Source organism: Takifugu rubripes, chromosome 13 (genome assembly GCF_901000725.2).
Source record: "Takifugu rubripes chromosome 13, fTakRub1.2, whole genome shotgun sequence".
In the NCBI taxonomy this organism is placed as follows: domain Eukaryota; kingdom Metazoa; phylum Chordata; class Actinopteri; order Tetraodontiformes; family Tetraodontidae; genus Takifugu; species Takifugu rubripes.
This window is the reverse complement of record NC_042297.1, coordinates 20,756,416-20,771,749: the sequence shown is the minus strand read 5'-3', so window position 1 is coordinate 20,771,749 and position 15,334 is coordinate 20,756,416. Positions and strand designations below refer to the sequence as shown.

The window sequence follows — 15,334 nt, the reverse complement described above, 5'->3', positions numbered from 1 at the left end:
AGAAGGTCAATCCAATCAGGCCAGCGAGGCCAAATCACCAAGTCTGAAGATGTTCCCGAACACAAGGGGGACAAACACTGGAATGGTTGCATAAGATGCTCTGTAGGACGGAGTTTAAATACAAGACAGGAGACCATTATGCACAAGTGATTGACAAACAAGGGGAAAGTGAAGCACACACACACACACACACACACACACACACACACACACACACACACACCCACACACCCACACACACACACACACACTTTCTGACCTTCACGTTCAGCTGTACTGATCTTAAATTCATCCACGGGAGCTGCAGGATTCCTTTGAGCTGGATTTCTCTCTCTTCGCCCCCCACTGGCCTTTTTTTGCCTTAATGCACACATGCAGCCATTGCGTTAAAAAGCTTTTGTGCAGCATCACACCAGCAGCCTACGCACGGCCATAAATTTAGCATCAGTCAACACATTTATTTCAAATGAATAGATGGAGTTCACAGTGATGAACATTTTTGTCTTTTAGCATCAGATGTTCCAGATGCTCAGCGTGTTAATTCTGGTTCACACCGGCTCTGCTGGCGCTGAACTACCGGGCGTGAAGTGTTGATATAACCTTGAGCCACACCGTGAGGATGTGAATGGACTCGCAGATTACGTCTGCTCTCTGGTGTATATCAGGCCCTTGCTGGTCAGATCGATACAGTGATTAGAGTGGAATAAGATAAACGAAAGGACGCCCGGTTTGCCGTCTCATGGAGGGCCCACGATGCTCCTGCAGCAAAGATCGCGATGGAAAATGAAGAAGAAAAGAGCAGCCGGTGACCTTCTCCGTGAAACTTTCCCATGAAATCTCAGCAGAATCGCCGCCACGGGCACATCCCGCTTTCCTTCCCCACTCACACCTTTGCTGTCTGAGCCGTCTTCCTATTTTTAACGTGCCGTGTCCTTCAGCTGTGAGAGATCATTGCTGTGACACACATAGAGAGCAAAAGCCCTGTAAAGAGGTTCAACAGGCTACAGTTAGAACCCCGACAGCTCTATTTTCTTCCACTCATTCATTTATTTGGCTCCCAATTGCAATTTATGCAGCAATTTGTGGCTCTTGGACCCAAGGGATGACTCGGTGCTCAGATATAGTGAGTGCATGTGGCCCCGCCTGTCAACAAATATGATTTATGGGAATAAGAGGAGAGGAAAGAGCAATAGGAAAAGAGTTTATCATTGCTTTATTGACCAAATAAAGAGGTCGGCCATCGAAGCCAATTTCCTTCAAGAAAGCAGTTTATTAAAGTTGGGACTGAAGTTCTTTCGCACCTTTTCCCAGACAGTTCTAAAACGAGGACGCTGACCTTCATTCCTCTGTAGTTCCCCCCACAAATTGAGATTCAAGGGTAACTCAAGGACAGCAGGTGCCGTCACGCCGTCTCTCCTCTATTCTGAGCGCCAGGTCATCCAAATCCTGGCAGGTAATCAGAGGTTCTGAGGCAGCGCGTCATTTTCCACATGCCAACGAGAACCTAAAACAGACCTTGTGACCAAAAACACAACATCAAGGAGACAGAGGGAAACTCAGCCCAACCGTTTTAAGTTGCATAGCTTGTTTTTAGGAGAGCACCATCTAGGCCATATCTATAAATATACTGTATATCTACATATTTCCTAAAACTCTAAGGCCCCACAACATGATCCCACTGAGTGGAAGCAGTGAGGAGCAGTGGGTGAGATCACTCTACAGGATTTTCCTTTGTGGCAGGATGACAGACAGAAGCCTTCTGTAACCTTCCTGGTTAAAGCTGCAGCCTTCAGAGCTCCCGAACCTACCATGAATCTACCGTTAACGATTTAAATTTTAGAAACCTTTCAGCAGCCTGGACTCCTGTTACCACCCAGATTCTCCATCTGAAGGATTAGAAGTGACTCTACAATCATTTGCTTTTCCAGATTGGCTCTTCATGATTGGATGGATGCCTGCGAAGCGTGTGCAGCCCATGAATGGAGACACGTGTCTCCTGGCTCATAACTTCTGAGTCTTAACAAATATTGAGCAGCTTCAGGTCAGCAACTTTTCCTCAGCTCAGCCTTTTCACGGTTGGTGCTTTGATGGGGAAATAAATGCAGAAAAGCATTAAAAGCCACTTTAACGCATGAAGAAAACGAAACCCACCAATGCCAAAAAAGCGAAGTCATGCTAATGAATTGGGATTTCCCCCGAGGGCGGCATTGATCCACTACAGTAAATTTCAGAACATCAATAACTGATTAGTGGAAGCTGCAGTTTTGCATCAGCTGATCTGCATAATGAGGCTGGAGCTCTATTCTTCTTCTGCGTACGATCCGTTTAATCCCTGCACGGCTCCACACATCTGATGCTCGTTTGATGCAGCATATTTAATTAGTCCCGGGCCGGCGGGCAGACGCAGCCATCGCTACCTCTGCAGGTGAAGCATCCACCCAAACCTTCCTGCTTCAGGAGGTGACGTGGAAACAGGACACAGCTTGACTGGGAATGTTGGACCGTTGGTCTCCGCGGAGACGCTGCCGACTGGGAAGGAGTCAGAGCTCGTGCCAGCTGGTGAAGATGGTGGTTTTGGTTAGAGAACCCTGCTGTGGCTCGCTTGCAGTGTGTCTGCAGACGGACAGGAAGTGACATAGCGCTCCAGCACACGGATCGGAGGTGGAAAAAGTCCGTCAAGGTCAGTTGTGGTGAACAAGCTGTCACAGGTGAAGGGGGTGGCTTCCCTTTTGGCTCCAGGCCAGTCGGCGAGCCACCTTCCCTTCTCTTGTATGGTTCCTCTCACCTGGTCACGGTTTTGGCCAATCCCGCGGCAGAAGAGCATTTTCCCAGGTGAAACAAAGCTGTGTGATTCTTGAGAAGACTCCAGCGAGCGTTTTGTCTCCTCATCATTGTGTCGGAGGATGATTCCAGTTTTTGTCCACTGAGTAATGTGTCTGCAGTGGAGGAAGACGAAGTCAGAGCTGAGTACTTGGAGGACGCTCCGACAGCAGCAGGGAGACCCTCGGTCTGACGCTGTGTCCTGTTGTTGCTTATCACACTCCACATCTCACTGCTCCTGATGCCATGATGTTGCCGACAATCAGAAAATAGATCTGGAACATCCAGGACCACACAAACATTGGTGTTTGTGTTATCTGCGCAGGTCGGGCTAACCACTGGTCGGCCATCATCGGTGCCTCCCACTCAAAGAACTACGTGGTCTGGGAATACGGCGGCTACGCTAGCGATGGCGTCAAGCAGGTGGCTGAACTGGGTTCCCCGGTCAAAATGGAGGAGGAAATCAGACAGAAGGTAAGAATCTCCAGGAAGAGTGGAGCACCGACACTCATCGAGTCAAAGCCTAGCATGGAAAAGAAGCCTGGCTTTTCCACAGCGGAGTCGTATGGGGTTGCTAATTGCTTCCTTCTTCTGTTAAATGCGAGATGAGTGCACGAGTACATGTGCGGCAGAAGCTGTGTTCACAAAGGATGACTTGAACCTGTGAAGCTCAGGTCGTCTCTAATAATAACTGTAATTAGCTGTGAGATTTCTGCGGCCTCAGACTCCCAGTTTTCTTTCTGCATGATGGAGATTCGTTTATGGAGATGAAGCTAGCGGCCACTCATTATTAGCCTTTTAATCACCATAACTAACACGAATAACAACATTTTAGCAAGGATCCAGCCCTTTTGGTTCCTAACATTCACCCGTAATTTGTGTGTTGTGTTGTTCAATGTAAATATAATTTTGGGTTATTTTTGCGTGCTAAAGCACTTTAGTAGCGAGGCATCCATACAGAAGACACACACTTACAGAAGACACACACTTACAGCACGACACACACTTACAGAAGACACACACTTACAGAAGACACACACTTACAGAAGACACACACTTACAGCACGACACACACTTACAGAAGACACACACTTACAGCACGACACACACTTACAGCACGACACACACTTACAGCACGACACACACTTACAGAACGACACACACTTACAGAACGACACACACTTACAGCACGACACACACTTACAGAAGACACACACTTACAGCACGACACACACTTACAGAAGACACACACTTACAGCACGACACACACTTACAGAAGACACACACTTACAGCACGACACACACTTACAGCACGACACACACTTACAGAAGACACACACTTACAGAAGACACACACTTACAGCACGACACACACTTACAGAAGACACACAGCTCTACGGGATCTGACGGTGTGGACGGGTTATGAGCGTTACTTTTGGAGCCCTCAGCCCGGCCTATGAAGTCGGTCTTCTATCTCATTGTCTCGTCTTCTATCTCATTGTCTGGTAGCTTTTTGCTCTTCAGAGTTTTCGCCACCAGCCTGTAATATCCCTCCTCTTCCTTGTAGCTGTCTCTAATTTGCTGTGAGAGCAGCCGTGCTGGGAGCGCGCACGTTCCTGCACAGTCCTTATTGTTGGCTAATATTGAAGTTACAGCAGATAATGGGAGCATGTGACATCTGAGCCTGCAGGGGAGCTCAGCTCAGGAAATGGTCAAACGTGCAGTTGTCATTGACGACGAGGGTCCCAGCCTCCTCCCACTGAAGACTCCACTCTCACACCTCCCACAGCAGCAGAGCGAACCCCCCCCCGGGGGTTTCTGGGGGTGAGTGGAGCAGAGGATCATCCTGGCCTGTAGGATCATCTCAATCCCTTTTGGACTGAGAGCTATTTTGAGATATTCACCGCCGCTCGAGCGGAGGGAACGCCGGGAACGCTGGGAACGCCGGGAAGACAAACTCGTTCCTTCGTGTTTAGTTGGTCAAATTACTTGAACATTTTTTTTTAACAATTTTTCAGTTCTGCCCCATAAATTAAACAGGTGTATTGCTTCTCCTGCTAATCATGCTAAACTGGGTTTAAATATGCTAAACTGGGTTTAAATATGAGTCCACCCATCATCCATCCATCCATCATCCATCCTTCCATCCATCCATCCATCCACCCACCCATCCATCCATCCATCCATCCATCCATCCACCTATCCATCCATCCATCCATCCATCCATCCATCCATCCATCCATCCATCCATCCATCCACCTATCTATCCATCCATCCATCCATCCATCCATCCATCCATCCATCCATCCATCCATCCATCCATTAAAGTAACTGGAGCAGACACATGAATGCAGGGGGACAATTACCCAGGCAGTCAACCCCCCCCCCCCCCCCATCATGAGGCTGATGCAACAAAGTGCTTGTGATCATTCATTTGGATTCGATGGCAGCGGATCAATAGCTCAGATCTGGTCTCTCTGGTCCTCGTCTGCTTCAAGGTGCGTTTCCAGGCTGTCACCGAGCTTTTGGCAGGTTTTCCATTCGCTCTGGTGTTTACAGCTGCGCTGCTACTAGCAACAGCTACAAAACACATCATTTTTGGACAGCTTCTGCACATGTATCCCCCCCCCCCCCCCCACACACGTCTGTGAATGCCTTTGGGGGGGGGGCTGGGTGAAGGAGCCGTGCGGCACTTCTCCATAAACGCTGACACAGACAGAACGCTGATTCTCTTTTGTGTCAGGAGCGACGGCCATGAATGCAGAAAGATTTATATTCATAGCCGCGCGCGGCAGCCGCCGAAGGGCGCGCTGATCACCGGCTTCACACAAACTTTCATTTGCAGATTCAAGCAGGCGTGCAGGAGACGCAAACGCGTGCAGGCGCCTTTTTATCCCGCACGTGTCAGTCGTGAGCGCGAGCGCTGTGCTCCTCTCAGCGCGTCAGTCCGGCGCGGATGCGTCGTTTAGATTAGAAACAGAATTAAACTTCTTCGTTTGGGAGACAGCTCATGCAGAACGCCATCAGCCAGCAAATCTCAATAACTGGAGACATCCCAAAAATTTAACATGAGAACAGCACAGATTTAATCAGATCAATTCTAAAGAGTTTAAAGTTTCCATAGTTTGTCCAAACATCCTGCACAAAATAATCCAGCTACAGTTACTGGAAAGGTTCCAAGAAAGCCTTTGGTCAAAAGCCTCGGGTTAAAGCCTTAAACAACTACGTTAAAACAAGTGGTCTCATTAATCTACAGTGCTGGAAATATAATGGAGGAGGGCAGCACCCTCCTGGATCTGGGCCAGAAGCCTGTCTATGACCACACGCACTGTGTTAGCTGATGTTAGCATTTGGCTAATGTTTCTGTCTTTCACTTGGACAATAAACGCAACAAACTGATGTCTTCTTACTTTATTGGAAGGAGCTCTGTATCTTTTGATTTGATGTGACTGAAAGTCCGATTCCACTTGAAAGGGCCCGTCTGTATATCAACCTTTTGAACCCATTCCAAGCTAACAGGATGTTCCTGTGCTACTCCACACTAGAACGGAGCGCCATCTCCCCCTAATGAGACTGGCACCATTAGTCACAGAAGTTATCCACTCTGGAGCGGAACTTAGTCCTCATAAATTTGGATCATGGCTTTATTTCATTTGTTATTAAAATTCCACCTCGGCCAGTTTTGTGTGCGCAGGAATCCGGACTGAGTTTGCCGGTGAGCTGCTCCGACTGCTCCTTTCAGGATATCTGACCAGATGATTTCACGCCGCCTCCCTCAAATGGCGTGTTCACCCAGCCCGTCTCGGCAGCGCCCGGAGGAAGCGTTGATTTGGGGGAGGTCCATGAAACGTGCACGTCAATCTGTCCGCGCCTGCTGGATTTGATTTATGGAAAAACTTGGCTGATCAAACTTCCTTCGTATTCATGGAATATAACGAGGAATCAATGCAAATGATTTCTCGGGTCCGTAAACATATGCGGCAGCGGTCCAAGTACAAACGCTTATCAGAGGATTTGGCAGCCGCGGGACGCCGCCTGCGTCTGTTGTTATTGTCTTTAATGTCACATCCTGCATGATTTATATTTGCATTCAGTTATTAGAAAAGCCCAGCGAGTCAGTAATCAGCAGTTTAATGAGAGCGTCGTCATGGAGCGGAGCCAAGATCAGGGCCGATTGGAGAAATCTCATTCTCGTTTCCAGCGAGCAACATCAGCGCTGTTGTGGGGAGACAAGAGAAGATAAATGACAGCAAATTCAGAGCCACGGCGTTTGAGATGCTGTGGATCCAGGGGTGAAAGCAGGCCTGGATGGCTCAGGATGAGGCTAAACGTTCCTTCACAGAGGGATACGAGAGCCGATGTGAGCCTGCTGGAGAACAAAGCCTCTGCTGCTCTTCCAGATTGCATCACGTGCTGAGACCTGCAGCTTCTGGCGGCTGCTGCCAACATTCTGAGGTCCAGTTCTGAAGGGATTCGGCAGGTTTGCTCCTCTACTGATGCTCTTTTCTTTTCCACATGTAAAAATAGAGAAATTAGATGGCGAAGGTGTCAAAGTGGTTGTTGTTTAGAACATTGATGATAGTCGTCGTCAACATTCCAACGTGATCCTGATGTTTTCTTTAACGTGGTCTTTAGGCTGTTGGACCAATATTCACGCAGAACCTCATGTATGATCGGTGGTTGTTGGTTTTACAGGCTCACAGGCACCTTGCAAAGATCCGAGTGATCATTTATTCCCGTTCAGTTGTGGAGCGAAGAGTTGAGGTCTGCCATCTGGAAGTGGGAGGCCTCCACTCCGGGTGCGTGGGCAGAGAATAATAGATATGCAGGTTCCTTTGGATTTTTGAATCTCACCAGATGAGAAGCTGTTTGTGCTCTCTTTGTATGCAGACTGTTGCTTCCCGTCCACTTTCTGCAGCAGAAATCTGCACCCAAGAGAACGTGGTAAACTCTTCATTCTTCTTTCTCTGGTCTTCCTACACTTGGATGCAGATTCCTAATCATCTCAAACCGAGCCAGTCGGCTTTTATCAGCAGCCATTTAAATCCTGCTGCCATAAAGGCCCAATTTTGAGTATTTATCATCACATCGGGCACAAACTCATCAGATCTATTTTACACAGAGAGCACTTTAGCAGCGGAACAATCTGACATGGAAAAGAGGAGGACGCGATTGTGTAGTCCGGCAGGATGCTGGAGATAATTGGACAAACACAGCTGCAGCACATTTGTGTAGGTGAGATTCCAGAGAGAATCCGGAAGGCAATCACAATCGCCGGAAAATGGAAGACAAGTCAAGCAAGACGAGGGTCAGAAATCAGCCCAAAACTCGAGCAGAACCGGCCCAGGTGTGGACAGGAAGTGAGAGCTGGAGAATTTCAAATATCAGAACTCATTGAGAGACGTTTGACCCGAAACAATAACACTCCATTTCTAACAGCAGATCCTCCTCCAGCTACGTTCTTGGTGGAGTTTGTGTGTTCTCCCCAGGACTGCGGGGGTGTTCGCTCACAAACGTTAGGATGTGCCCGAGTGTGCGTGCGCTCCAATGCACCGCTGACCTCGGGGCCATAGAACTTTGCTTTGCAGTTTTTCTTTCCAAAGCCCATTTCTGTCCCTCAGGAAAGCATCATTGCGCAGCAACACCTTGAGCTGGCAGAGCTTCATTTAGCATCCGATGATTTTGCCGCTCCAAATATAAAAGTGGAACCAGGTCTCATCTGACCCGTACGCTCCTCCGCTGCTCCATAAACTCCGCTGTTGTCGCCAGCACTTCAGAATTCAGTGTCTGTAAATGACCAACATAAGTCTCAGATACGGAAATCACCCAAAACGCTGCGAGCAGCACACGATCGGCTCCACCTGGGCTGGAGAAGAGTTATTGGTTCTGGTGCCTGAAGCACATCCCTGATCGCTGCTCACAGGTGAGACCATCAACCCCCCAGCCAACGGCTGAGGAAGGCTAGGAATCTGATGTGTACTCATCGCCATTGTCAGGGTTATTACTCTCGCTCTCTTCTACTGATTCAACGAGAACGTCCCATTTTGATTGAATTTTATTGAGCTATGCTTAATAAATGAAATCAAACACTTGAAACGTGGGCAAATTGCTTGTCGGGTTTCCTCACAAACACGACTTTAGCGTGATTCAGGCGTCTAATGATGGAAATGTATGAAGCTGGCTCTCACCAAAGAGGGTAAATGATGACTGACATCATGGGAATGATTTTGAATGTTGTTTTTCCGATCTAACGCCAGTCGGTTCAGAAGGCTGAATAAATTCTTCCATCCTCAAGTCGCTCTCAGATCCAATCTCCCATCAAATAATGAGAGATGAAATTGGACTTCACCTTGGTGTCAATCATATTTGGTCTTTCAAGCCCCCGGTTTGATTAAATCTTTGGCCCTCTAATTGTCTTTTGCTTGATTCTGTGTCACTCGCAAACACGAATGACAATTCCAATAAAGTCGAATTTTGGTTTATCCTCCCTGGCAGCTCGCAATTCCTCACAAATTCACACGGCCCATTTACGTTCTAACAGGTGATGCTCCATTACACCTGTTTTAAAATGAAGCGCCACCTAGTGGACCCACATGTAAAGGCAGCTAGCTTACTAGCGCCTAAACTCCACAGCTAAAGGACAATTGTTTGTACCGTAGACGAAAGAGTTTCAAGTTACTGAGGATACAATTAAAGCTTCTTGTTGCGGATCTTCAGACAAGCACACACACACACACACACACACACACACACACACACACACACACACACACACACACACACACACACATGACCCAGAAGTTCTTGTTAGCACTACAAACATGAGACCATCTGCCAACTAACCCAAATCCTGACCAGAAGCGCTGCTAATGTGAGAAACATTCCTCTCTATCGGAACAAATCAAGTTCTGAGGGAGAACGTGTTATTATATCAGAAGAATGCTCTTTGTGTGTCGCGTTTTGATAAATCTAAATGCTAAAACCAGATCTCCAGGAGTGGCTTTTGATGATCAGCATGTTTTACTTCTGTTCCGGTTGCTTCTTTTCTCTTTTTTGGCTCCTCTCCGGGCAATCTCATATTTCCTGGTGTTTCCCTGAAAGCACTCCTGCGTGAGGTCACTTTGACGCAGTGGGATTGCAATTAGATATTAGGGGGCTGCCGGTGGGTGAAGTATCTGCATCAGAACCTGCCAAACGGCGGTGCGGTGTGCCAAACCCGGCCTTGTGCGCCGCGGCTAGCGCTCTCTGGGCATCTCGGCTATCTTTTAAACAAACAAAACCTCACTGATGAATCTCGGTCTTTAAGTGGACTTTCTGAAATCCTCCTGTTGGTGAAAACAACACCCAGGAAAACAGTTAATCCCTGCTTTGTTTCCCAGGAGTGTTATTATAATTGCCGAGTGTTGTTATGATTGCTGAAATGACGCTGCTGGCTCTGATCCGCAGCAGGGCCGAGCCCCTTGTTTTCCATCGCTGGGCCGTGCACAAGATCGACTTCGGTTTCATTGTGAGAAGAGAACATTAGTCTCATATGAGGTTGTTGCCAAGCGGCGCTAATGCTGTAATAGCTTTGTGCATTATTAAAAACAGATGATGTTTTCGTGCTGAATTTGTTAGATGTTTTTTGTGTGCTACAGACAGGAAACAGTTCTCATTCTGTCACTGAGGTTCTGGCTGAAATCAGCTTCGATTAGGTCAAAATTAAAGCAGCCAAAGGGAAGAAAACTGGGCTCTGTTTATCTTAAAATCTGACGCCTCACAAACCTCAGACGGACAAAGTCTCTTATTGTTATTCCGAGGCTATTGCTAATCAGTTTGAGATTTAAGTCATGTTTTAGCACACAGCGACTACGTATGACTGCTGCTAAAAACAAGTCCTAATCTAAATTTGTTTTTTTCCTAATAACATAGCTCAAGTATAAGGAAAATGCATGTTTCTACCTTTGCTCCTTTATTACTTTAATGTGAAAACATCCATCTAGCGAGCATCATTATGTTCCATCTGTGGCCCAGTTTTGCCTTTAGCGTGATGTGCTCATTTTGTTGGTATTTTGCCTCTTCTGTGTGATGGAGTGCTGAATAATATATTCCGTGCATGGAGGTGTGACACGCGAAGCTGCAGGTGAGGACATAAAAGCATCTGCGACACAAAGATGGATCACACGTCACTTTAATAATTCGATAACTGGACTCTGAATGAATCGATGCGGTTGTCTTTGCTTGGAAGCGGCGTGTGGTGGCAGGATTGGACGCCGCTCTGCACTGCTGGCGGTAACAGTGAGGTGAGGTTGGTGAGGTGGCGGAGAGGCTCAGAGCGCGACCGACAGGCTGAACTGGGTCGTCAGAGGCAGTTACCTCACCTCGCCTCTAATAATGTCCCCCGCCCTGGGCCCAGGGCTGCCGCAGATGCCCGCGCGGTGGCTCGGCCTGCTTGATGAATGAGCATGCCAGGCAGTTTTTCCCAGACCGCGCCGCCAGCCTCCGAGATTGTGACCGAGTACAACCACCGTCAGCAAATCAATTCTCTGCTCTCTGGAGGAGTAGTCAGCACTTACGAACCCATCTGCCTTAAGCACGGACCATTCTCCCGTCGCCACGCGTCCTCGCCGCAGCCTGCAGGAGGTTCCTCTACTTCTGTTTCCACCCGAGCGGTGGGGCTGAAATTACTTCACCTCTTCAGTACCTGGGCTTCTTCTGGAGGCAGGATATGGGGATGTGAGTGGAGATGTAATTATCACCCGGAGGCTATGTAGCGCTGTGCTCGGCGTGCTGATGCCAGCCAGCGTGCGTCCCATCTCAAAGCGTTTCCCCCGTCCATGGTGCCTACGTGCAGGGACGGACGCATCACAGATTGCAGAGCAGAACTTTGATTGCAACATCAGAGGAGCCTCACACGGGGATCCGTCTCCTTCAGACCAAGATTTTGCTGGTTAATTCCATGTAACTGCTGCCCTGGGGGGGTGGGGGCTGATCAGTTTAAATAGTAATTTTGTTGACAGCGTGTTCTGAAGGGGCTGCAGCTCTGGGCGACTGAAAGACGAAACAGATCTGGAGATCAGTCATTTTCTCTGCACAATAGTGACAAAGGCTGCACAAGGCCCGTCGTCAAAGGTCTGCACGCAGAGGAAATCAGCTCTCCTGATAATATTAATGAGATGCGGTGAAAAAACAAAGTTATGCATGTTAATAAGTGCTGATTATCTTTTTAGCATCCTCTTTAGCATGGTAATTAAACGTGTAGCCTGTTTTGTTGCAGCTGATATTCTACAGGGATCTGAGAAAGGCAGCAGCAGCTGTAGTGCTTCATGTAAATGTCGTCCTTGTTATTCTACTGGTAGAGGGGTGATGCCGAGGCTGCAGAACCACCTGGAGCACAGGAGCCATTAGCACCCCCCCCCCTCCAGAAACTGTGTGAGTTCTGCACCCATCAGGTCCTGGCCTTTGGCTGGTGTCACCCAGAAACTCCCAGTAAGGGCGCTAACAGCATCTCCTTGTGTGTCATTGCTGAAGTATCCATCGAAACTTTGATCAGATTTGTTCGCTGTGAGCACAGCTGAGCCAGAAGGTTCTGGGTTCTGAAACGTTAGGAGTGTTTGTGAGGGCCAAACAAAGCATGCGTTTAACAGGCTTCTCAGCATTTCGCTCAGAAAGTCAGAGACGTCTGCACGCCAGTCACCACTCTGGTATTTATAGCGTCAGCGGCGTAAACAGACCATATTAAGGCGTATTAAAAGTGGGACTCTGTTCCTAACGGTTCCTGATCGGCAGTGATGCCGGCTTAAATGCCGCTTCTTGCCTAACAGAAAATTACAAATGCTAAATCAAGCATTGCAAAGGAAGGTTCACTGCACTTGTCAGAGCTAGAGGGAAATTATTCACGCAGAAGGATTTTCCCCTCAGAGCTGAGGGACCCTGTCATCTGCAAGTCATGATGTGTCTTTTCACTAATGGATACACACACTTCTTTGTTTTGATCATGATTTCATGGAGTACTTTTTTTCTTTTACAACACAGGACAGTTTGGTTGGATGCACAACTATCACTGAATATATAAACTAAACAGATGAATTCTGACTGTATTTACTGACGCTTGGTCATTTAAGAACCAGGAACAACTGCAGGGGAAGAGCTCCTGCATCCAATTCTACTGCCATGTTTCCTGTTTGGCTCCGCAGCACCAAGATCTCCTCAGGGGATTCTTTTATCGTTGGTTATTTTCATCATCAGCAGGTTCTGGGTCCATATGGACATGATAATTATGGTCCATCACATCTCAAAGCTGCTCTGGTGGAGATGGGATGACTGTGGAGGCCCTCGGACTACAGTGAACTCATGTTGTCCTGTTCCAGGAACCAGTTTGAGATGATATGAGCATCTCCAGTAGAGGCTGGCCAGAGCAGGCAACGCTCTGTCAGTCTCCTATGGGCCAATGTTGGTGAGCCTGAGGGAACTGAGGTGGCACCTGCCATGTCTCCTGCTGCTGGAGCCCATCGTCTGCAGGGCCTCCGTGTTCAGAGATGCTATTCTGCTTTCTGTGGTGCCTCTCCTTCATCTGGAACCAGTCGGCCCACACTCACACACACACGCACGCACGCACACACACACACACACACACACACACACACGCACGCGGCCTCTGAAGGCTCTCGTATTGCATCCTCACTACTCAACACAGTGAATCCTTCAGCGATGAACTTTGGTATCAAGTGCAACGCCACGGTGATCCAAAAATCAATAACCTGTAACTCCTGTTCTCACATGTTCGCCGGAAATTGCAACCTCAGAGAAAATCTCCGATCGATGTGAACATTTCACATCTGTTTGCCAGAGCTGATGGATGCCCACACATACCAGAACGGGATGCGTGCTGTGGGCTTTAGACACAATATGGAATGTTTGCCATGCTGCATGCGTTACCTGTGGAGATAACGACCAATTTACTGTGTTTGAGGATCATTGGTCAAACACTGGGGGCTCTGGCTACATGTGATTCCCTTGTTTTCAAAGAGGCAACTTTTTTCTGGCATCTTTACTCCTTAAAACTATTTAAAATGGTAAATTATATACAAGATTTTGCATCTGAACAATAGTGAAAGAATGCATTATTCATTAGATTGTAATGAATAGATTCAGATTGTATCCATGTCTGTTGACGTGCAGGCTTTTCTAAGCCTGAATAGTGACTAGATGTGCGCACAGGTGTGCACCCTGGGAGACATGAATCTACTCTGGGTTTTATAGCAGTCATTGAAAGCCCCTTAATGTATGAGCAGACACGCAAGCACGTTGCCATATCAATAAAAATGGACGGCTTTGGCATGAATCAAGACGCAGAGCCAACGCAAGCGTGCACACGTGTCATCGCTCATGCAGACACAACCAGGCTGAACATGGGTCATCAGTCACCCTTGGCCCACAGGTTCAACTTGCTTTGGATGGGCTGGAATCTGCCAAGTGAGACCACAGGATACCAACCTTTCCTCCCCAGACATGCCTTTCTCTATGGTTGCCGTGGTGATGACGTAGGCGTGCCCACATATGTGCTGAAGCTGTCATAACAGTTCTGGGAAATCCTGCTCTCCCCTCAGTTAGACAGAAACAGTTGGGTTCTGGGATCGAGGCCTTCTTTCCTGGGCAGATTGAATGTTTTCATCTTCAGGCTGAGAGAAGCCGAGAGTTCTTGGGCAGGTTTAAAGTGCACTTGGCGTGTTCTGACACCATCAGCTGCACATTTTCGGCGGTTGATGTGTGAGGAGATTTTGATACTGTCCTGACAAGCTTGAGGGTTCATTCGTGAAGCACAAAAACTCGTCAGTGTGAAGAGCCCTGGACTGTCTGAGGAGGCTTTGCTTCCACAACTACAGGCGTCTGTGTTTAAAGGACTCACCTTGATCCAATTTCATGCTTGATCTCCTCAGTGGAAGGTCGGCTACACGGCTACAAACCAGAACAGTTCTTCCTGTTCTTGGCTGGAGAGGCCAGTGGCTCCTCTTCAACGCAGAAAGGTCACAATCGCACTGACCTTTGTGCATTTATGGAGAACTTTGTGTTGCTTTCTGCTGTCTTGAAGGATAAATCAGCAGCAAAAGATCCACTGGGATGGATATAACTTAAAAAAGGAACTTCAAGTGTCTATTTTGAGGATGTAAGAGGAGATTTGATGACCTGGTGGGTAATGACGAGCCTTCCAGAGTCAATGGCTGAATGTGACATTTTGTTCAGTCGTTCAGTAAGATAGACTGAGGAAAAATACCTGGAAGGAAAATACCTGAGCAACGGTGGATGAAGGGATGAAAGGGGCTAAATTGGGATGCTGATGAATGCTGCTTGGATGAAAGTATGCAGTGACATTATTGATCTGAGAATTTCAGAATTGATTTGAAATGATAATGGACTATCAAGATAAGATCAAGACTTGAGGAGGAGGAGGAAGGGGGGGAGGAGGGATATGAGGTTCACTAATGGTCATGAAGGAGGAAAAATGTAATGAGACCTCAACCTTGTTACTGTTTGA

At 47.7% G+C, this 15,334-nt stretch overlaps 1 protein-coding gene across 1 annotated transcript in view; it reads left to right on the top strand.

Moving 5' to 3' along the window:
• LOC105419906 (spondin-1) overlaps nt 1–15,334 on the top strand; it is a 39,706-nt gene that overhangs the window by 10,107 nt on the left and 14,265 nt on the right. The window contains exon 6 of the mRNA XM_029846286.1: nt 3,146–3,294. Within this exon, the coding sequence (XP_029702146.1) occupies nt 3,146–3,294 (149 nt within the window). The remainder of the gene's footprint in view (nt 1–3,145; nt 3,295–15,334) is intronic.